The 22,996-nt window shown below is 47.5% G+C and overlaps 2 protein-coding genes and 2 non-coding genes across 9 annotated transcripts; 1 reads left to right on the forward strand and 3 right to left on the reverse strand.

Moving 5' to 3' along the window:
* The first annotated feature begins 159 nt into the window (after nt 1-159).
* Nucleotides 160-13,898, forward strand: SRR (serine racemase). 6 transcript variants are annotated; one of them, XM_074189204.1, is made up of 9 exons: nt 293-316; nt 3,059-4,363; nt 5,661-5,840; nt 9,104-9,236; nt 10,161-10,264; nt 10,393-10,512; nt 10,651-10,725; nt 11,919-12,128; nt 12,330-13,895. In XM_074189204.1, exons 3-9 carry the CDS (start codon nt 5,673-5,675, stop codon nt 12,540-12,542), a joined length of 1,023 nt encoding a protein of 340 aa, XP_074045305.1. In that variant the 5' UTR covers nt 293-316; nt 3,059-4,363; nt 5,661-5,672; the 3' UTR covers nt 12,543-13,895. The 6 variants fall into 6 exon arrangements, with proteins under 6 accessions (XP_074045309.1, XP_074045310.1, XP_074045305.1 ...); XM_074189203.1 differs by lacking the exon at nt 293-316 and adding an exon at nt 550-843; XM_074189208.1 differs by lacking the exon at nt 3,059-4,363 and having other exon boundaries at nt 160-316; nt 12,330-13,894.
* TSR1 (TSR1 ribosome maturation factor) lies at nt 11,826-22,591 on the reverse strand. Its single transcript, XM_074189202.1, has 15 exons — nt 22,310-22,591; nt 22,072-22,175; nt 21,018-21,237; nt 20,743-20,877; nt 20,085-20,509; nt 18,444-18,609; nt 17,715-17,872; nt 16,980-17,164; nt 15,845-16,007; nt 15,195-15,305; nt 14,411-14,543; nt 13,771-13,887; nt 13,379-13,519; nt 13,048-13,122; nt 11,826-12,844 (listed from the first exon to the last, which is right to left on the reverse strand). Exons 1-15 carry the CDS (start codon nt 22,404-22,406, stop codon nt 12,669-12,671), a joined length of 2,406 nt encoding a protein of 801 aa, XP_074045303.1. The 5' UTR covers nt 22,407-22,591; the 3' UTR covers nt 11,826-12,668.
* On the reverse strand, nt 14,978-15,072 carry LOC141490341 (small nucleolar RNA SNORD91 family). Its single transcript, XR_012469178.1, has one exon. It is a non-coding gene; the product is annotated as a small nucleolar RNA SNORD91 family (small nucleolar RNA).
* LOC141490342 (small nucleolar RNA SNORD91 family) lies at nt 15,417-15,507 on the reverse strand. Its single transcript, XR_012469179.1, has one exon. It is a non-coding gene; the product is annotated as a small nucleolar RNA SNORD91 family (small nucleolar RNA).
* Nucleotides 22,592-22,996: the final 405 nt, after the last annotated feature.

Raw genomic sequence — 22,996 nt, forward strand, 5'->3', positions numbered from 1 at the left:
GCTGCCCCCTCCCTCGCCCCGCCCCGCCCCGCCCCGGCCCGAGCGACCCACACACCGCCGCGGACACACACACGGCCCCGCACGGCCTGACGGACTGACACACGCACGCACGCACGCACGGCGCACGCGCACACCCATCCCGCGCCGCCCCCTCCCCGCCCGCCCCGGCGGCGCTACGGTGGCCCGCGAGGCCGGGGGAGCGCGCGCGTGCTCGGAGGCCGGAAGCGGGCAGGGAGACGCATGCGCGGCCGGGGCACCCTCCCCCCGCCGCTGCCGCGCCGCTCGGCCTTGGGCCCGGAGTCCTCCGCTGCTCCAGGTGAGGTGGAGAGCGCGCTCCTTCACCTGGACCTGAGGAATGGGGGGCCACGGGGGCGAGGCGGGCCGGGCCGGCCCCCGCCCGCCGGGGGGCCGTTCGCAGACTGGGCTCGGCCGGGCAGGGGCGGCCCCGGGCCCCCGCCTGGAGCCCGCGGGGCTGGCCTTCCTGCAGCCGCCTGCCGCGGGGCCCGGCCCGGGAGGCCCCTGACGCAGCCCCGGGGCCGTTGCCCAGGCACGCCGCCGTAGCGGGCCGGCGCGGCCGGGGTCCGGCTGTCCCGCCCTGCCGGGGCCGGCCCCCACTCCGCACACCTCGCCCGGGGAGAAGGAGGGCACGCGGACTGGGCCGGGCCGGCCGTGGCCAGGCGGGCCCGGGGCGCGGCGTACGGCCAAGCCCGAAGCCTGCGAGCCCCCCACCCTGCTGGACCTTTCCTCGGGCGCCCCGTTTTAGGCCGAGAGATTCCGTTTCCGCATGTAAAGTTACGGAGCAGAACTGGATGGCCTCCCGTCCAGCCTTGACTCTGACCCAGGGTTGGTGACCATACTTCGTTTTTTTTAAAAAGGCAGTTCCGACATCACAAAGATAACTTGTACCTTGAGGGCTTCTCATCATCATTCTTCTGTCTCATACCCCTGATCGGGAGTTTTCCCTAGAAATATCAGAATCAGACTCTTCAGGTAGCTTTACAGAAAGGCCCCTCAGCTTCTAGTTCATTACACCAATAAGACATCAATGTACCGCATTATATCAACTCTACTCTTTTGGAAAGACCCTTTGGGCCTCTGGTACTCTTCCATTCCCCACCTGCACAGTCCCTATGGCTCAGTATCAGAGAAGGGATGTCTAGGTTGCTCCCTTAGGCCTCATCTCTTGCCTTTCTTGGATGCCTTGAACCCAGTTTCTATAGAACCCAGCCCATCCTGGCTATGATGTCCCAGCCCTTGATGATGGATTATAGGATCATAGACTAAAGAGTGGAAAGGGACTCTGTAGGCCTTTGACTCCAAAATCCTGCCCTGGCTCCAAGGGTTGGTGTCTCTTCCTTCTCCCTCACCTTTCCCCCATGACTGCCTGGGAGGGTGTTCTCTACTGTGAATGCCTCTTATTCCCTTTAAGCAACCTAGTCCAGGGGTAGCTCAAATATGTCAATCTTCATCACCGAGGCTGAGTGTAAGGATGAGGAGACTAGCCTGGTAGAAGCTATTATTATTGTTTATGTTATGATTATTCCTCTACCAAACAACATAAAACCCCAGAGACTGGCTTTTTTACTGGGTTATCTCAGATAAAAGGAATTTCACATCCTGTATCCTTCAATCTCTATTTTTCTGCCCCGGGGGAGAAAGGCAGGAAGTCCATCCCTTTGTTCTTTGTAGGCATCTGGGATCCTTTCCAGAAATCACTGATTAGTGTCCAGGCCAGGTCAAACCCACCACCCCAGAAGTTGCTCAGTTCTCAAGCAGTGAGTCCCAATCTTTTCATGTAGGAAGATCCTTTATAAAGTCCCCTAAAAAAGTTGTAATGGTCGCTGCCTTGGGTAGCCCTTGATTGAAAAAAAAATAGATTATTTTATCTAGTATTTTAAGTCTTTGCATCTATTATACCATTTGATTTTCATAAAAATTTGGGAAATATTTTCCAGGCAGGGGAAGTGGCTTACTTGGGTGGTCAGATGCATAAGAATACAGGATCACAGATTTAGAGCTGAGAGAGTCTTTAATCAGGCAGTTCAGCCCCTCATTTTTGCAAATGAAGAAGCTGAGACAGTGACAGTATTTGAACTCATGACCCATGACCAGAACTTTTGGGGACAAAGCCAAAATGATGATGCAAATATAGGAAGTTCCTAGGAAGCTAGGAACCTTTTTGAAACAACTTTGAATGAAACCTTTAATGAGTTCCTAAAACTATCCACCCCCCCCCCAAAAAAAATAGTGAAACAAATATTCAATGAGTTATCTTAGAGGAACTTCAAGAAAAGGTCTGTCATATGGGTAAAAGGGTAGTATTGCCCAGGGTTAGATGGAAGAGGTAGGAAGCCAGAGAGAGACTTGCTGCCAGAAGTGAGGGTCCCAACGCTAGATCAGAGCAAAATTTCTCACCCTGGGAAGCTGGTGTGGTATTAGGCTACCCCATCACAGGGAACAAAATGATAACACCAGAGTGGAAAGCCAAAGACCAGACCCCTGGCCCTCAGCAAAAAAAATCTTGGGACTATAAGCCCTGTACTACAGGAACAGAGCTCAACTGACAAAATGACCAGAAAAAGAAAAACACTAACTGCTGTCAGCTATTATTCTGATAGGGGATGATTAAAAAAATATCTCATAAGAGGAAAGCAGTGACAAAATACCTATGTGTGAAACCTCTTTAAGGGGTTGATGAACTGGTCTCAATTCCAAAAAGACTTTTCCATTTGGAAGAGTTCAAAAAAGGATTTTTTTTGTTTTTTGTTTTAAATTAAAGATTTGATTTATTTTGAGTTTTACGATTTTCCCCCTAATCTTCCCTCCCCTCACCCCCCACAGAATGCAGTTTGTCAGTCTTTACATTGTTTCCATGTTGTACATCGATCCAGATTGAATGTGATGAGAGAGAAATCATATCCTTAAGGAAGAAACATAAAGTATAAAGAGATAAGAACGTCAGACAATACAATATCAGGTTTTTTTTTCCAAAATTAAAGGGTCTTTGTTCAAACTCCACAGTTGTTTCTCTGACTACAGATGGTATTCTCCATTGCAGAGAGCCCCAAATTGTCCCTGATTGTTGCACTGTTGGAATGAGCAAGTCCATCAACATTGATCATCGCCCCCATGTTGCTGTTAGGGTTTACAGTGTTTTTCTGGTTCTGCTCTTCTCACTCAGCATCATCAAAAAGGATTTTAAATACAAAGGGAGGAAGAAGAAAAATGTAGAAAAGAAATGAGAGTCACACAGGAGAATTTTGAAAAATTAACTGAAGAAAATAATTTTAAAAGTTAAACTGGAGGTGGCTAGGTGGCACAGTGGATAGAGCACCAGCCCTGGAGTCAGGAGTACCTGGGTTCAAATGTGGCCTCAGACACTTAATAATTGCCTAGTTGTGTGGCCTTGGGCAAGCCTTGCAAAAAAAAAAAAAATTTAAAAAAAAATTTGAATTGACCAGCTTGAAAATAAAAATAACCAAGTGGAAAAAGGAACAAAAATGCTAACTGAAGAAAATAAAACCTTAAAATTTAGAATGGGACAAATGGAAATGAATGACTCTGAGAAACCAAGATTCCATCAAACAAAACTAAAAGGCTGAAAGAATAGAAGAAAATGTAAATAATTCTTAGGGAAAATGACTGACCTGGAAAATAGATCTGGGAAAGACAATTTATGAATTATTGATCTTCCTGAAAACCTGAAAATCAGAAATTGTACCTGGACAAAATCATGCTGGAAGTTAACATAGAAAGCTGCCTTATTGTCCTAGAACCAGAAGATAAAAGTCCTCAAAAGAATCCATCAATCACTTCCTGAAAGTGACTTGCAAAATAACAACTCCAAGGAAAATTGTAGTCAAATTCCAGAATTCTCAGTTAAAGGAGAAAATACTCCAAGAAGCCAAAAAGAAGAAATTTAAATACTAAGGATTAGGATTCACAGTTAGAATTATGCAGTACTTAATCAGCCAGAACATGAAAGGACTGGAGGCCCTGGAATATGATATTCCAGAAGGTAAAGGAGCTTGGATTACCACCAAGAATCAACTACTCTGCAAAATTCAACATATTCTTTCGGGGGAGAAAAGATGGCTTTTAAATGAAATGGTGGGGGGGCCTAGGTGGCACAGTGAATAAAGCACCGGCCCTGGAGTCAGGAGTACCTGGGTTCAAATCCGGTCTCAAACACTTAATAATTACCTAGCTGTGTGGCCTTGGGCAAGCCCCTTAGCCCCATTTGCCTTGCAAAAAACCCTAAAAAAATAAATGAAATAGAGGACTTTCAGACTTTCCTAATAAAAAGACCAGAACTGAACAGAAAATTTGATTTTCAAATACAAGACTCGAGATACATGAAAAGGTAAAAAGGCGGGGGGAAAGAAGTGTTGGTTAATTCTTGAGAACTAATTCTCTTAGAACAAACTGTATGGATATAAATTGACTGATGTGATCAAACTTTTAGCTCTTGAGTAATTTTACTTTCCATGATAATTTAACTTATGAGGATTGTATTTCTATAGAAGGTACTTGGAAATATAAATTTATTATAATTTGATGTTTTTGGCTCTTGAGAATTGTATTTCTAATGGGATAATGTACTTGGTCAGAGGCTGTGGGCATAAAGGAAATGTTTATAAGTCAATCAACCCTTGAGAACTGTAGGTTGTGCTTTCAAGACATTTAAAACAATCAAGACATGAAAAGAAGGCTGTACTTGGAGAAGGCAAGGCACTGAAGGATAAATAATACCACATGAAGAGGTATAAAGACTATTAAAGTAGAGGGAAAGAAGGGAGGGTAAATCTTACTCTCAATAGATTTGGCCCAAAGAGGGAATAAATATACATTTCCAATTGGGTGTAAAAAATTATCATATCCTACAGAGAAATGGGGAGAAGGGGAAAGAAAGGGTCAGAAGGGATTGATACAAGGGAGGGTAAAAGTAAAATAAAGGTAAAGTAAAAGTTAAAAAGAAAAGTTAAAGAGAAAAGGGAAAGGGCTTGAAAGGACTGATGGAGAGACAACAATCAAGCAAAACTTTGGTGATGAGGGATAAGGAAAGAGAAAAGTACATCCAGAGAAGAAAGTTTGAATGTAGACCAAAGCTTACTTTTTTCAATTTTTTAAAATTTGTTTTATGTATTGTGGGGTTTTTCTTTTTTTTTTAATTTGATTCTTCTTTTATATATTAATTTTACATATTAATATGGATATATGTTTAGTGTAATTATTATACATGTATAACCTATATTAGATTATTATCTATAAGGAGGGAGGAGAGAGGGGAGGGAGAAAAATGTGAAACTCAAAACCTTACAGAAAGTGATGGTTGAAAAATAAAAAAAATATCAGAGGCATTTCAATAGTCAGAGTGCCAGATCTGGGGTCAGGAAGACCTGAGTTCAAATCCTCCATCAGAAACTTTCTAGCTTTATGATCCTGGGCAAATTACATGACCTCTGTTTTCCTCGGTTTTCTCACTTGTAAAATGGAAACAAGAATAACATCTATATGCCAGGTTATTTTGAGAATCATATGCTTAGCACAGTACCTAGCACTTAATGTTATCATTATTGTTATTCTGTGAATACCCTGCAGCTCCAGAGAAATGCCCTGGTTTTATTCTACCTTTGATCTCTTCCCTGCTTTCTACATAGGCTACCCCAAACATGTGTTCTCAATACTGCATCTCCTTGGCTGATGTTAAAAAAGCTCATTCAGAAATTGAGGACCTCATCCACATCACCCCTGTACTCACCAGTTCCTTTTTGAATCAATTGACTGGCCGCAAACTTTTCTTCAAATGTGAACTCTTCCAGAAGACCGGGTCCTTTAAGGTAAGGCTGAGGGCTCTGAAGACTCACCTTGGGTTGGATCCTGGTCCTCTCTTATCACCAGAGCCTCCCATTCTCCCAGGAGCTACTCTCTGCAGGAGGAGTAAACCCTTTAGATCTACAGAGACCAATTCCTGACATGGGTCCTTAATGGTGACCAAAGTGATGGCACTGTGGTGCTTCTAGGAGATGGATCCCCAGCTCATTGCTAGTTAAAGGCCTCAAATGTGTGGAAAGGAAAGGGGAACATCCTCTGAGATGCAGTGTAGTATAAGATGATCTAGAAGTCTGAGGAGTCTCAAACTCCAATAGAAATGGCTTCCTTGAATTAGAAAGCCACTGATTAACATTATCTAAGATTTGGAGCTGGAAGGGACTTAAGATACCATCTTAATTGAATTAAGTCCAATTTCTTTCATTTTGTAGGTGAGGAAACTGAGGCAGAAAAAGGTGACACTCAAGATCACACAGGTAGGGGCAGCTAGGTGGCACGTGGATAGAGCACCAGCACTGGAGTCAGGAGGACCCAAATTCAAATTCAACCTCAGACACTTAATTACCAAGCTGTGTTACTTTGGGCAAGTCACTTAACCCCATTGCCTTGCAAAAAGTTAAAAGAAAAATCACATAGTTGGTAAGCAATAGAAGTAGGACTCAAACCCTAGTCTTCTTCAGCCTTCTTTCCATTCTGCCACTAACATACAAGAACTGTTAAGAAAATCACCCCTTGGGATGTAGGCTTGGGGCCTCTTAACCCTAGGGCCAGTGCACTGTCTGCTGCACCACTTGGCTGCCCCACAGCACATTTTTGAAGAGGGACAGAGTAAAAGAAGAGAGAAAATATAATAAAAGGTAGTGGGGAGGAATGGATGGAGGGAATTACAATCAGCAACAGCAACTGGAAAAATATGGAAGTAATTTCTATGATGGATTTATCATAAAGAAAGTAATCCACCTGAGACAGAATTGATGGTATCAAAACACAGACTGAAACACATTTTTTTCTCTTTTACTTTATTTCTCGTGAGGTTTTATACTTTTGTGGGGGAGGGGGGATTATGTTTACTCTTAAACAAGACTATTTTAGTAATGGGTAAATAAAGTCTTTCTTAAAAAAAAAAAAGAAAAGAAAGAAGATCTCCCCAGAATTGTGTGATTGGAAAAAGGAGTTGACTCAAGGGGCAGTAGGGTATAGGGGATAGTTTAGGGAGGAGAATATAAGGATGGTATAGGAAGCATAGTTTAAGAGTCCGACATCCTTCCTTCCTTAGACACTCGGTAGCTAAATGATCCTGGGGACATCACCTTTTTGGACCTTTAAATCTCTGCTTTCCTCTGGGCTTCAGTTTTTCCCAGGGTCCTTTCCATCTCTTCATCTATCTTCTGGCCCAATAATTATGTAGCAAGAGGAAGGAGTAACAAATGGACAGGTCATGTGTTTCATTGGTAATGACAAAAAGTTGAAGGTCCCAAGAAGAACCTCTCTTAGGGCAAGTTAATAGAAAGAGCCACTATAGATGGGTCAGCCTGATAGACAAGCCAAGCTGATGGCTCATGGGGTTGATGGCAGAGGTACAGCCAGGCAGTCCAATAAGCATTCTGCAGGTTGAACAGAACCCTCTTGGAGTTTGACCTGGGCAGTGTACCAAGTCAGAGTTGAGTGTTCAGAATTGATTAGCAAAAAAAAGGCAAAGAATCTCAAGGAGATTATATTCTTTTTTTTTTTTTGCAAGGCAAATGGGGTTAAGTGACTTGCCCAAGACCACACAGCTAGGTAATTATTAAGTGTCTGAGACCAGATTTGAACCCAGGTACTCCTGACTCCAAGGCCGGTGCTTTATCCACTGCGCCACCTAGCCACCCAAGATTATATTCTAAGGAAGTGGGCAACATCAATAAACTAATGAAGCAACACTGATTAGCCACTTCCTGTATTCTAGACACAGAGGTGCAAAGACAAAGCAATGGAACAGTTGATCTCAAGGAGCTTTCCTTATGTAGTTTTGTGGGTGACATCAGTCAACTGACAAAGCATTTATTAAATGCCTCCTATGTTTCCAGTCATAGTGCTAGACCCTGGGGATACAAGAAAGAAACCACCCCTCCTATGTAGGAGCTCCCTCAGCCTAATGAGAGATAGCAAGTCAAGTGATCAACTGTGACTCTGTGAGAAAGATTATTAAGACGTAAGAGGGAAGCAGGCTTTGTTCTAGGATGTCATAGAAGCAGGAAGTGCATTTCACTGAATGTGTGGATCAGGTCCCCAAACAGTTCCACTCATCACCTTGGACTCCAGGACACTGCCAAGGGTCACATCCCACCAAGAAGCAGCCTGCAACGCAGAGCAGTAGTGAAGACCACTACCCAAGTGCTAAAAGACTCAGAACCCAGAAAAAGAAATTTGCACATCCCTTGGGTACTCTATCCACTGAGCCACCTAGAAGTGGAAGCTACCATCACACCTGGGATTCCCCCTCGAAGAACAGTTCCCACAGAACAGAAAAAGTCTGGGCTTCCAATTTTATCACCATTATGGGCAAAATCCACTCTTAACAGGTCTCTTGCACAGGCATCTGTAAAACGGAAACATGAGCTCAGAAAACCACACAGGAGGAGCAAACAAAAACAATAAATAATAACAAGACAAAACTCAAGACCTGATGGTCAGAGGAACATAGATTTAGAGTACGAAGGGACCTCAGTGGTTATTGCATCTATCTCCCTCTGCCCTCCATTTCCATATGAGGAAACCAAGGCCCAGAGAGGTCCAAGGACAGAGCCAGAATGTTCCAGAGATAGACATTGAACAGTCTTCTAAGGTCACTTCTCTGTCCACCAAGCCACACTTCTCTAAATCACTATTGGCAAGAAGCTTTTTGAGATTCCCTTGGTGAAGATATGCATTCAAACCCTGCCTTAGTCCCATATTGCCTGTGTCCTCATTTGTAAAATGAGCCACTCGGACTGTTGAATCAGATCGGGGTCCTGCCTGTCTTTAAATTTATTAACTTTATTTCTGCTATTTGCCAACAAGTTTTCTTCAGCACCTCCCCCTTGCTAGGCCTCTTTCCTCATCTTTAAAACAAAGAGGTTGGATTAGAAGACTCCCAAATGTCCCTTCTGGCCCTGCATTCATGACAAGTCCCATGACCAACTTGCTGCTTCTGTGGCAAGGAGCCTGTTTGACACTCTTGCTTAGGCTCCAGCTGTGTTCTGTATGGGCAGCTCAGTCCCAATATGACACACTCACTTCTTTCTGCCTGTAGATCCGGGGAGCACTCAATGCCATCCGGAGCTTGACCTCTGACACTTCAGGAGATGGGAAGAAACCGAGAGCTGTGGTAACTCACAGCAGTGGGAACCACGGCCAGGCACTCAGTTATGCAGCCAGATTGGAAGGTATGGGAATGGACTGCTGCCTTGTGATCTCTTGGAAAGAGCTGGGGTTGGGGGGGAAGAGGTCAGGGTCAGGCCTAGGCCTGGCATCAGGTGATGCTTCTGAGCCTCAGCTTGCTTATCTCTAAAATGAAAAGAATCCTAGTACTCTCCATCTCACTCCAGAGTATAGTAAGAAAAGTATTTTTCAACTCTACAGAAGAGAGCAGCTGTTAATATTTGTGACATTATTTCCTGTGCTTCAGATGGTAACCAGAACATGGAACTTTCCCCAATTCTCTTCCTTTCTCTCATCTTTTATAATCCATGTTGAATACTTTACTGGATTCGGTGAGGCCTGGGTTCAGATCCTGTTTCTGACATTGACTCTTGGTTTTATGACATTGGCTAAGACATAAAGCCTGTGTCTTCCTTTGTAGTGTAGCTGCATATGGCAAGTATAACTCAGAGGGTCTCCTGATTCTCTAGGGAGGTGACATACGTATGTCACAGGTTGGGCAAATCTGAACCCAGAGGGATGAAGACAAATCACAAGGACTCTAAATCTCACCCTGTATAAGCTGGAATCCAATTATGTAGAAAGTCATCTGTAAGTATAAATATGTATGTATTTTAAACCAAGTTCACTGACCCCAGTTAAGAAGTCCTACTCTGAGCCAGTTTTTTGTTTTTGCTTTTTGCAAGGCAATGGGGTTAAATGATTTGCCCAGGGTCACACAGCTAGGTAATTATTAAATGTCTGAGGCCGGATTTGAACTTGGGTCCTCCTGACTCCAGGGTCAGTGCTCTATCCACTGTGCCACTTAGCTGCCCAATTCTATAAACAAAGATTCTGAAGCCTGGACAAGGTTGAACAACCAGGCCTCCTACGTCCCAAATTTTCTACCTCATGCCACCTCTTCCAAAAACAAGTGTTTCTTTCCTCAGGAATTCCTGCCTATATTGTGGTCCCAAGAACAGCCCCCTTCTGTAAGAAATCAGCAATTCTGGGCTATGGAGCCACCATAGTAGACTGTGAGCCCAGTGATGAGGTAACAGAGACCAACTCTTTCATTAAGCAGTCAGTGTCAGTGATTTATTTCATGGTTGCTTTTAGGGTTTTTTTTTGCCATTACCAACAAGTTGAGCGTTGCCTCTTATGGGCTTCCTCTTTCTCCAGTCAAGAACAATGGTGGCAGCAAGAATCGTGAAGCAAACCCAAGGGACAATGGTACATCCCAATCAGTCCCCAGCTGTGATGGCAGGCCAGGGCACCATCGCTGTGGAAGTGCTCAAGCAGGTGAGGTAGGGGGCTTTTCTGAGAAAGCCAGTGGCTGAAGTTTGTTTAAAGCCTGATGTTCATTATAGTTGTTCCCTTAATGTAAACAGTATACCTACAGAATCTGGCCATGTATACTTTGTATTTTTACTACCACAGGTTCCTACAGTGGATGCTCTAGTGGTACCTGTAGGGGGTGGAGGGATGATCTCAGGAATAGCAATCACAATCAAGGTAAGACTTCTCATCTAATCTAGAAAACAAAGGTTTGATACCTCCTTTTATCAGACATGTTCAATGTTTAGTCTGTGGAAAAAGACATTCAGTCATGAATTTTTCCTTTTACTATTTTACATTTTTACCATTACTAATTTACTATTTTATATTCTTCTTCTCTTCTGGACTATTGAAATTTTGTGGATTTCTTTTTCTATCACTCACATTTCCCAATTTTAACTCGCTTACCAGTCATTCTTTAAATCAAAGAAAAATATTGAAGCCAGTTCTATAAAATTAACCAACACAGAAACTAATTGTTGCTAGTTATGTGACATTCCACAACCAGTGAGGAGGTGGAAATAAGCATTTGGAAATGATAAGAAAACTGTGAATTAGTAGAATCTTTTTTTTTGAGATAAACATGGTTCAAGAGAATAAGAACTACAAAAATTGCTCCTTAGCCTCTAACCTAATGATTCTGCTGTTAGGACCACAACTAACCCCACCCCCAAGACTTTATTAGAAAGGGAAGTAATTTCCCTCTACAGAAAAATTCTTAGTCATCATAATAGGTGAAGTGCTTGTGGTATGTGAAGTCAAACTAACATTCTTCTCTCCCCCCATCACAAGAGATGAAAAACACAAGAAATGAGGCAGAATAACACTCGCATACAACTGGCAACTACAAAAAGAAAAACCTAGCAGGGAGAAGATCCCTTCCCACTAAGAGATGCTATTTGAATAAACTACTTAGTTGAAGTCTGATTAATGATTAAAGGAGACTAAAAATCATTTTCAACTTATTAGATAACTTTTACTTGCTTTAACAGATTCCTACTTTAGTGAGTAGGTTCCTTGTTTACAAACTCATGTGTAGCTTCATGTATTCAAATTTAATTTGGCATTTATCCTTACCCTGGCCCCTTCCTGCTCCATCCAATTTCCTCTTGAGGCACCTCGGAAGGGCAGCTGCTGCTTGCCTCTTCCAGAGCAGTGGAGTTGACCCTGTGCTAAGTTCTCCCTGGCTACCTCCTCTACAGGGCTCACTTTCACCTTCACCCCCAACCCTGCCAGGGGTGTGTTTCAGATGGCAAAATCAAAAAATTCCAAAAAGCTCCAGATGTTGCAAAGTGCTTTATTATCACATCAGTCCAGGGTGAGCCCTGGAAGCCTCCGGTAAACTTGTCTTGCTGCTGCTCTCCCAACAGGCTCTGAGACCAGAGGTGAAAGTGTATGCCGCTGAGCCACAGAATGCTGATGACTGCTTCCAGTCCAAGCTTAAAGGAGAACTCACCCCTAACCCTTCTCTACCAAACACCATAGCAGATGGGGTGAAATCAAGTATAGGCCCCTATACTTGGCCTATCATAAGAGACCTAGTGGATGAAGTTTTCACTGTCACAGAGGATGAAATTAAGGTGAGAAACCTCAAGTGAAGAGGTGGACAGAGGCTGGGCTTGTCTCTTTCTAACTTCATGTGAGTCACTTCCTTCCCTGGGCTTCAGTTGTCTCCTTGGGGAGCACTGGGGCCCACCACATGGGCAGACATCCCTGCATCCTCCCCTGGCTTGGGTCCTTGGCCACACCCCTGCTTCACACAGGTTTTCATGGGTCCACAGAATGCCACCCAACTAGTGTGGGAGAGGATGAAGCTCCTCATCGAACCCACAGCTGCAGTGGGGGTGGCCGCAGTGCTGAGCGAGCAGTTCCAGAAGGTGGTGCCCGCTGTGCAAGACGTCTGTGTGGTTCTCAGTGGAGGGAACGTGGACTTGACCTCTCTGAGATGGCTGAAGCAACCAGAGTGTGAGGAGGCTCAGCTCCCTCTGAATTGATCTGAAATGTCCTGTTTTTCCCCCTCCTGGTCCTTTTCCTTAAGGAGCCCCAGGGGAGAGAGCCACTTTACCTGGCCAGCACCTGCCTCTGTTGAAGGGGAACAATTGCCCCACCCCCGGCAGCCCTTAGTCCATGTCCATTTCTGTCCTGGGGGAAATTTCATCTTCTGACCAGGGCACAGGTTCTGGCACATAGGGATCATATGTCCATTTGGGGAAGACCCGTTTGTACAGATTCATCAACACAGTGTCCTGAGATTTCAGCTGTCCATCAAATGTGCACTTCATGTGACCATGAGTACCTGGAAAGCAAAGGGAAGTGGCCCTGAAGGAGTCACTTCACCTCTGCCTCTGTTGACCATCTCCTCCCCTATAAAAAAGGGGGGAAGGAGAGAGAAGGGACAGAAGACAGCCTCCAAGGTCCCTCCAGCCTTGCCTCCAAAATCCTACCCAAACATGCTCAGCCACAAAAAGTGCAGGCCCTTCCAGGGACCAATTCTCTTACCAAGCGGTTCCTTGATGTGTCCTCTGCGACCCCATTTGGTTCTTAATTCCACTGGCTTAAACCACAGCACATCCTCTGAGATTAAAAAATAATCCATGAAGAGGCATTTTAGTAAGCGTCATCTCTTCTGGCTCACAATCACAGACTACAGGGTCACTGGGGTGAGAGTGGGAGGACAGAGATAGAGATGGGAACCAAAGAAAGGCCAGAAAATGTATAAGAAACACCAATGAAATGAACCCATGAACCCAAGCCAACAAGTGAGCTCTGCCACAAGTCACCTCAAGAAGACAAGGCTCCCAGATTCTCCCTCCTTTCCCCTCCTGCGTACCTCTGTTAAAGAACATGTAACGGACGACTGCCATTTTGGTTAAGATCTTAAAAGGATGCCCACTCAGCACAAGTCTCTTGATGATCATTCTGTCTGGATCCACTGACAGGAGGGACCCCGTGGCAATGAGGCTATGCTGACCTAAGGGGGTTGGGGGACAGCAAAATCGACATGAATTCAGTAATCTGGAGTGCAGCAGAAGGCTGCCCTCACATGGCAGGATTTCCCATTCCCATCTTCTGTTCTTTCTTGATCCCCAAACTCCCCCATCCTTGACAGGTTCAGACCCTTTAACACCCACATAGTGAAGATGCTCAGGTCCCTAACTATGGCCTTTCCCTCACCCCATAGAGCTCCCCTCCCCTACAGCTGCCCTCCAGGTCCCAGCTCACCATCAGGCTTCTGCTTGAAAAGTAGCACAGAGGCAGGAGGGAAGGTGATTGGGGCATAAACAGTCACCACCAAGGCCACATCAGGACGAAGGAACCGCTCAGCCTTGTGCTTATCCGCTGACACACAAAAAAAAGTTAAATTGTATCTGGGGCTCAGAAAATGTGATTTTTTTTCCCCCCCTGAAAGTAATATGCACAGGGAGGAAGGGAAGTAGTTCATTCACAGCCCCGGAGAGCCTGCCCTCTGGGCAAGTTCCCCGAGCTCCATGAGTCCAGGGAGTCCTGAAGACCACCAAGTCATTTTCATGATCCCACCAAACTTACAATTACCCCACTCCGGTCACCCTGCCCCCTCATCAATGGTCATTCTGTTCCTGAGTCTGCACAAATCATTTCTTATTTTTGCAGGAGTTTCAAGAGTCACCATTATTTCAACCAAGGAAATAATTAATCTCCACAGTCCCTAGTTTCTAGACCCTATTACTAGTAAGAAAAGCAAGTATGGCGAAAGATCAACTCTATGGAGTTGTGGGATTATGAAGGAGCAGAGCAGGAGGAGCTGGTTTCATATCCCTTCATATATATTAAACAGGCATAATAACAACAAGCAATGAAATATGAGAGCCCTGTAGCAGCAGACCTGCAGTGTGCTGAGAGTACAGAGGAGAGGCCCGGAAGCGCCGGAAACCACAATGGAAAATCATCTCCTCTTTGGATTTCATGGGCTCCACGTTACCAGGATGTCTCCTCACCACCATATTCAGCACTGACATCTGCAATATCAGAAAGGAAGATGAGATGTCAGGTGCAAGCAAGGAAATCCCAGCTCTGTGAAGCAGGAGATAAGCCAATGAACAGGCAGAGAAGTCCATACCCCACACCCAACAGAGACCCCAAGCCCAAAACCTTCCACTCACCCTCTACTGCCCACCTCCATAATCCACTCCTGGTGATTTGGTGGAGGGCATTCCCCTCCCTGTCAAGGTCCACAATCTCTGCCTGGTGACAATGGGGAGTCTAGTCTCTACCAGTCTCTCACCATGGCTGCTCCAGGACCGAAACACACCAGCTACTCTGTGCCCCCTCATTTCTGCCCAGCAATGACCCACACTCTCCCTCCTACTACCAGCAGAGTAGACAGAAAGGTCTGTCATCTCGCATGTGCCTTTTAAAAATGGGGACCACCTCATAACAGAGCAAAGAACCTTAAGAGAAAAGCCTCAGAGCCACACAGAATACACATCACTGAGTTATTTCAGACAGGTTCAGACATTCTGGCTCCAACCATCACTGGCTTCTCCATTCTCCAGAGTCCTAAGCTCAGGAAACTGAGGCAAATAGCTTCAAACCCAAGGACATCATCTATTCACAACTTTAAAAAAGAAGCCTGAGGTTCCTAGTAGAAGGCTCCTAAGTAAACTCACCTTCTGTTCATGTGGTAGTAGGGAAAACATGACCAAAGGTGCCCCCTGTCTGAAGCTCTCACCCACCGAGGCAGGAACTCCACAGACATGCAGGGTCACATACCAGCCAACCTGCCAAGAAAAAACGAGGCAAGCCCAGTGATGAGCTGTGGCCCCCAAGGTGGGGATCAACAGGTCAGGACAGAATCCATCCCCACGCCCCTCCCACTATGCCTCCCTAGCCTTTGGAGAAGCTTCAGGGCATAAAGATGATGCATCACAAAGATGTCTCAGTCAGGTTCAGACATTTTAGCCAACATCATGAGCTTCTCTTCCCCTTTCCCCCACATCAGGGGCAGCCATCCAGACCTCAGGGAGAGCTACTCCTTCCTAAAGAAGCACTGACAAGGAAAGGTAAAAGAAGGGAGTCAGGAAGTCTCCTCTCCTTGAGGTCCAATCTGGTTTCAGACACTTAGCTGGGTGACCCTGGGCAAGTCATTTAACCCTGTTTTGTCTTGATTTTCTCATCTTTAAAAATAATGTAGAGAAGGAAATGGTAGACCACTCAGTTGTCTTTGCCCCCCCCCAAAAAAAACTCAAAATGGGGTAAGAAAAAGAGTGTACATAACTAAAAAAGTGACTGAAAAACAAAAATAGAAAGATGCACATGCCTCAGCCCCTTCAGATTCTCCTTCCTCAATCTCCTTAAAGATTCGTTTCCTGGTTCTGGAAAAGTCCTGAAACTGAAAGATCCGAGCATAATCCTGGGGGAGATTTTCCTTGGGATCCCATGGGGATGTTCGGAAGCTCTTGAGGCCTCTGTATTTCTGAAATCTGATCACAGGGAAGTATCAGAGAAAATGAACAAGTCAGAAGAAGGGCTTCACAGAACTGGCTGAGACTTCACATTTACCCATGATCTTCCTTGGCCAAAGATTGAATTATCAACCTTGTCCCAAGATAGCCCAAAGAGGGAGCTTAAACCAAGCCTAGACTCATCAAACTCCAAACTAAACTGGCCCAATCACCTGTTGTACCCCAACTCAGGCCATCACCTAAATAGCCAGCAGGTCAAGAAGGCAATCTCACTAAAACAGCTTCTTCCACATAATCAATCCCCAAATCTTCATCCTCGAGACTGAGCCCCAGGGCAAGGCACTTAATCAACAAACTTATGAAGCATCCCTCCCCCAACAAAGTCCCTGTGCTCCAGGAGAACAGAGAGTACTCTGATAGAATGTATAGACAAGATATATGCTGAATCAGCAGGAGGTCAACTCAGAGGGAAAGTGCTAGAATTAAGGGAGACACGGAAAAGCTTAGCTGGGACAAGTCTATTCACTTTCCCAGCCAACCTGCTTTCTCCTTTCATAAAACCAGGCTCCAACTTCCTTCAAGTCCCAACTTCTCCAAGAGGCTCTGATCTCAGTCCTTTCACAGCAGTCATTACAAGAGGGGTCAGACTTGTTCAGTGAAACCTCAGGAAAACAGGAGTTTCAAGTCCAAGAGGCAAGTGGAGACTTGACTGTCCTGACTGCACAATGTCCTCGAGGAGGAGTGGCCACCTAAGATAGGAGACTTCAAAGTCCTACTGGAATTTTTTTTCAAATCTGGCTTCAAGTTGATGTACCTCCCTGTTGATCTAGGGATACTAAAGGAGGCCTGTGTGGAAGACTAGGATGAAGTACATGCTGTGCCCAGGCTCATACAGCCAGGGGCAAGACCCGACTTCCTCACCACCACACCAACTCTGACTGCATCTTGCCAGCCTACCATGACACTACTAACAAACAAGAGTCAACTGACCGGATTCTTGCTGCTACATCCCTTGGGGTATCTACTTCATCTGGAAACATCTCATCCAGTCGTTCCTGCTTATATTTCTCCAGCATTTGTTCCTCAGCCTCTTCATCTATCTTCTCATCATACTGATCGTCCTGAACAGATTCCCCTAAGGTCATGGTCTCACATTCTTCTTCGCTTTCATTAGCCTGGAGAAAAAGTAAGTTCCACTTTGAATAAATGATCTGACCTCGCGGAGCCAATTTTCCTCATCTGTAAAAAGGGCAAAGAGATAAAGATAGAGGCAGCCCCCAACCCCTCCTGGCTATATGACCCTGAGCAAATGACTTGACATCTCCATGCTTGAATGATCAGGCAACACTCAAAGACTCCACTGGCAGAGAAGGCATGGACCTAACCAGCAAAGGTCTAGTCTGTCTCATCCACACCCAAGGACTTGGTTGGGAGTTCTAATGAACTCACATACAAACAAAGGTATTCTGGGGACTATGAAAAGTTAACTAAATGCTGACTTTGGCTCAGTATGCAAATATCTTTTTCCAGAAAAAGACAGAAGTCCGACCCCTTTTACTATTTAACTGGTGGTTGTAATCCAAGGGTCATAACCCCTGGGTGAACCAGCCAGCCCCCCGTTCCACCTTCTTTGTGTACTCGAGTGGGTAGAGGAAATCCAGAAGCCTAGTGACAGCCAATAAGGAAAGCAGCAGGGCTCTGCAGGATACCAATGGCCTTGCTCACCTCAGAATCTTCCTCCTCCATGAAATCTTCACCTTCTGCATCGTCATCCTCCTCCTCACCACTGCTGCCATCTTCCTCATCTACAATCCATTCGGCCTGGTAACTGGATGTGCCTTTGGGGACTTTCTTCACCACTCTAGTTCTTTCCTTTAAGAAGTCTGTCAAAGATGTTTGAAGTCAGGAACAATGTTTTGTTTGGCCATCCATTTTTGTTACAAGTATCTTGCTTTTCTCTTATATGAGCAAGGGTTAGGAGGAAAAAAAAATAGCTAATTACAAAATAAAATGAAGTTTAAGGTAAGCAAAAAAAAAAAAAAAAAAAAAAGGCTAGAGTATTACCCTGCATTTCCTACTACAGCCCCAAAGCTGGTTCTCTCTTTTGTAACCTAAGGAAGTTACAGTTCCATGACTTCCTTAGGTTAGAAAAGAGAACAGAATAAAGCCTACTTCCAAAGAAAATTCAGTCCCTGGCCTTATTTCCAAACACCAACAGTCTCCAGCTTCCTAGGGGGGAAGACCCTTCTTTTGACTCCACACTTGTTCTCAGCACAACCAAGCTGACCGAATGACTCATGCATCAAAGCCATGCTCCATTGTTCAGGAGGTACCTCCATTTCCTCTCCACTCAAGCCTGGCTGCCCTCCTGGCGGGATCTTCATTGGAGAAGGGACAAAAGGAAACCCAGAATCCCAGGGAGAACATGCATGAAGGACCAAAAAGGGCACCAACCCTTTGCCTCATTCAGCTCCTCCTCAGTAGGCCAGGTCTGTTCCCCCTCCATGGGGTCTGGAACCACCTCTGACTGGAGAGATTCCTGTCGTGCAGGGTCTGCTTTCACCAGGACCTTGAGATCTTCCTCCATCTCAGCTGCACCATCAGCATCTGCAGCATCAATCTAAGAGAACATACCAGAGTTCAGCCAGGCATAGCATGGCCAGTGCCCCCTGCCCAACACTACACAACAGAACTGGGTTGCACTCCTTTCCACCACCACAACCCCCCCATCCCACTGAGACTGATATCCTTCCACACTGATTCTCTGGCTGCCACCTACTCTCCCACAACTGCCCAGGTGGGAGCAGAGTAGCCAACCTAGTTTGCTTTTGACATTCATTCAGGGAGGCTGGTGGCACAGTGGAGTCCTGACTTGGGAATCAGGACATCTGGAGTTTGAATCATGCCTCACATACTTTTGGGAGGCCCTAGGCACCTCCATCAGCCTGGAAATATCAACAACACCTACTTCCCAAGGCTGACACAAGAAGGAAATAGTATCATATAAAGCCCCTGGCAAACCTCCTAGGACCAGATAAATGTTGGCTCCTAGTATTATTCAAAGAGTCATTTCACAACAGGGTTTAAGTGTCACTCAGCCTGGCTGGGGTGGGGTAAAGGTCACATCTTTCAATCCAGGCATTCTCCACTCAGGCCCCAGGCAAGTCATGGGCACAGAAGTCCTAGTGGTCAACAGAACTCAGCTCGCTTCAGACAAGGCAGAATGAAAAAAGATTCCCCTTCCTACACTTTGATCTAACCTCCTGTAGCTGCCATACTTTGTTTAGTCATGTCTGTCTCTCCATGACCTTGCTTGGGTTTTGTTTTGTCCAGCTCATTTTACAGATGAGCAACAGAGGCAAAAAAGGTGAAGTGACTTGCCCAGAGACCCCACCTACAGTAGGGTATGTGAGGCTAGATTTGAATTCGGGAAATTGTCTTGACTCTAGGCCTGCTGCATTGTGTACAAAGGTGCCCCCTCATGGTCAAACAAATCCTTCTTAAATGCTGCTTTTCTACAGTACAGGATTCCAAAGAGCCTAGCCTATTCCTAAACTTTCCATGGCATGAGATGTACACCTACTACCTCAGGAACCTCCACTTTACAACTCATCCCTCGCCCCCCCCCCAAATTCCAGAAGGGCCAGCATCCTCACCAACACATAACTGTGCCCCACTCATTCTGGCCCCAGCCCCTGGATCCACTTTATTCCCCACTCCTGGAGGGCAGACTACCATTTACACTACTACAGCCTTAGTACAGACATGCTATCTTCAAAGTCATATTCCCATGCCTGACTCAAACTGAACTGCAGGCTACTAAAACCCATATATTTTTTTCAGACCACCCATTTCTCCTCCATCTGATGATTTCGTCTCTTTTGTAACTTGGATAAAAACTTGGATAAAAGCATCCCTAGATGATCTTCAGCTGGAACGTAATGGAAGAAAAGCACACAGCAAGCACCTATTACATACCAATGTAGATCTACAGAGTTAGCTGTGACTATCGTTCTATTTACACTAACAATAACAAAAGATGTGTGCTGCCAGCTTCCTAGCAATGACCATCAAGCAGTCTGTAATACCACAAACCTGCATGGCTGTGTCCAGACCTTTGTTGGCCTTAATCACTCTAGGATTTAGAGGAAAAGGGTCTGCAGGTGCATCAATCTGCTTGATCTGGAAATCTCCATGCCCAACAATATGCAGGAGACGATTTACATCCAGAGTCTGCCCACGAACATAACCGGACACTTTCAAGGTGCCCACTGAACTGCTCTCTTGGCTGGGCACAAAGTCAGCAGCATGGGCAAACAAGTAGGAACGTCGGTCTCTGAAGGCCAGATGCCGCTGCTTCTGGTTGGCCAGTTGGCGCAGGAGCAGCATGGCCTCCTGCTGGGTATCCAAATGGAGCAGTTTGTCTCCAGGAAACCGTTTCTCTAAGGCCTTGCTCAGCTTCTTCTTAGCATCAGCTTGTTTCCTTGGGAGAAGGCTCCCAGCCCCCTGGACAGCTAGAGCTGGACACAAAAGAAAAAGACTAATAGCCAGAAGCTCAATAGACTAAATAAGACTAAAAGTCTATTGCAATTAATGAGCCACTCAGCCTCCAAGAGGCACAGAACACTGAGGCTGGCCCAAATGCGACAGACAGGTGGGGACTTAGGATGATATCCTATAACTCAAGCTATTCACCCAATATGATGAAGTAGTAACAAGTCCCCTAAGAGGAAGATCCACATAACCCACTTACAGTAAGTAGGAAGCCCTTGGGCAAAGAGGCAAGAGAGGCAGAAATCGCCTGTGCTGTCCCAGCCCTCCACAGGATCCAGGAGAAACAGGATGGTATCAGCCACTTTAGCAAGGTCCAATACAGTGTGTAGATCCCCTAGATTCAGGAGGCAAAGCCAACAATGGGATCAGCTAGACATCATAAGCACTCAAAAAATACTAAGAATACTGGCACCTATCTGAAGGGGGCAGTCTGAGCTAAGCAGGACCAGAGGCTCCTCCTCAGCCTTCACCCACCTGGTTTCACACATGTAAAGAACCACCGATACTTCAGCTGGGGACAGAGCAGCATGAAACTTGGCATCCCAGCCTGCTCTCTGACAGGCACGACCTTCTTGTCTGTGTCCTGGAGCAGCCGCAAAGCCTCGCCGGAGGAAACCCTCTTGTGTAGGGGCACCAGCAGCACCTGATGAGGCGGTCCATTCTTGCTGCCCAACTGCCGCTTTTCTGCCAAAATCTGAGGACAGGGAAGAGAGGCAGGTGAGCTCTTTGGAGACAGGCTGGCATGTCCTACTTCCCTCCCTCATCCTCAGCATTAGGGCAGCTAGGTGGAGCAGAGGAATAGAGCACTGGCCTTGGAGGCAGGAGGACAGGAGTTCGAATCCCTCTCAGACACTGACTAGCTGTGTGACCCTGGACAAGTCACTTGACCCTGACTGCCACCCATCCAGAACCATCTCCAATCGTCCTGATTCATATCTAACCACTAGACCTAGATGACTCTGGAGGAGGAAGAGATGCTGGGGAGCACAGCACCCCCTCCCTGGAGAAGGACACACATCCCTCTCAGTATGCCAGGAGCCGCTCTACCTTGAGAGGGCCCCAGCATTCAGAACCCGCCTAATCCAACCTCCTGGCCCTCGGAGGGGGAGGACTCGGTCCAGGGCACCCTAGGTAACCCAGGCTCTCCCTCGCCGTTTGCCTGTAGCAAGCTGCCCCTCCACCTGGCGTGGCGGCTTCCAGGAGGGGTCGGGGAGGATTGTTTTGAGAACCACGTGGAAGGTGGACAGGGAAGAGATGGAAAGACAAGTGGAGGAAGGGGAGAAGTCAAAGTCAAGGCCAGGGCAGCGGGCTTGGGGGGGGGACCGCGTGGAAGCGAGGCGGGGCCTGAGACGTCACCTAGGAGGCGCACGGCTCCCCCCCCCCCCCCCCGGCCGGCACGGCGCCCCCCCCCCGCCGGCACGGCTCCCTTCCCCCCCCCCCCCGCCGGCACGGCTCCCCTCCCCCCCGCCGGCACGGCTCCCTTCCCCCCCCCCGCCGGCACGGCTCCCCTCCCCCCCCGCGGCCTCACCGCCTCCTTCTTCTGCTTCCGGAGCTGGCCGGCCCGATGCCTCTGGTCCACTCGGCTCAGCGCCTTCCTGGCCTTCTTGCTCAGGACTTTCACGGCCACGCGACCTGGCGGGCAGAGACGCGCCCGTGAGCCCGGAGCCCTGCGGGAGGCCGAGGCGGAGAAGGGCCTCCCGCGCGTGCGAGGGCGGAGAGGGGGCTAGGCCGGCCCGCCCCTCCGCCCGCCTCCCGGGGCCCCTCACCTTTGCCGTCGCGCAGCGCGGAGCTCCGGCTCCGGTGCCGCCCACCCTTGTGGGCCTTATTCTGTTGCTTGAGCGGGCCGGAGCGGTGAACCGCCATCTTCCTTCCCACGTGCGCGGGCCTACTAGTTCCGGGACTAGACCAAGCGCTTCCGGTTCCGCCCACAGCGAGGCCTGAGTGGGTGGAGGCGCTGCCGGGGGGCGGAGTTTCGTTGGAGAGGGGCGGGACTTTCCTCCCAGGAGCCGCTTCCTTCCCGGCCAATGGGCGAACCGTACTGGAGATCCAGCGCCTATCGCGTGCTCACCCTCCCCCACGTGACCCCCCGCGGGCGCCTCGGGGCGCCTCTGGGACTCTGGGCTTCGCGGCCCCGCTGCGCCGCGGCCCGCGTGGCCGCCTTGGGCGGAGGAGGCCGAGGCGGCCCTTGGCCGTGGCCCGCCCTGGGGGGCGGGGCCAGGCTGCTCGCCGCACCCCCTTGGCTAATGGCGCGGAGCGGGCCGGGAGGGGCGGCGGCACTTAGTAAGCGCCTGCTGGATGCCCCTCCCAGTCGCGTAGAGCGCCCCGAGGGGAGGCGCCCCGAGGGGAGGCGCCCCGCAGCCCGGCCCCGGGGCGACGCGCAGGAGTGGTTCTGAGTGCGGGGCCGCGCTGAGCCCCCCCTTGTCCCCCGGAGCCGGGTGCGAGGACTCGCCCAA

Source organism: Macrotis lagotis, chromosome 5 (assembly GCF_037893015.1).
Source record: "Macrotis lagotis isolate mMagLag1 chromosome 5, bilby.v1.9.chrom.fasta, whole genome shotgun sequence".
NCBI lineage: Eukaryota > Metazoa > Chordata > Mammalia > Peramelemorphia > Peramelidae > Macrotis > Macrotis lagotis.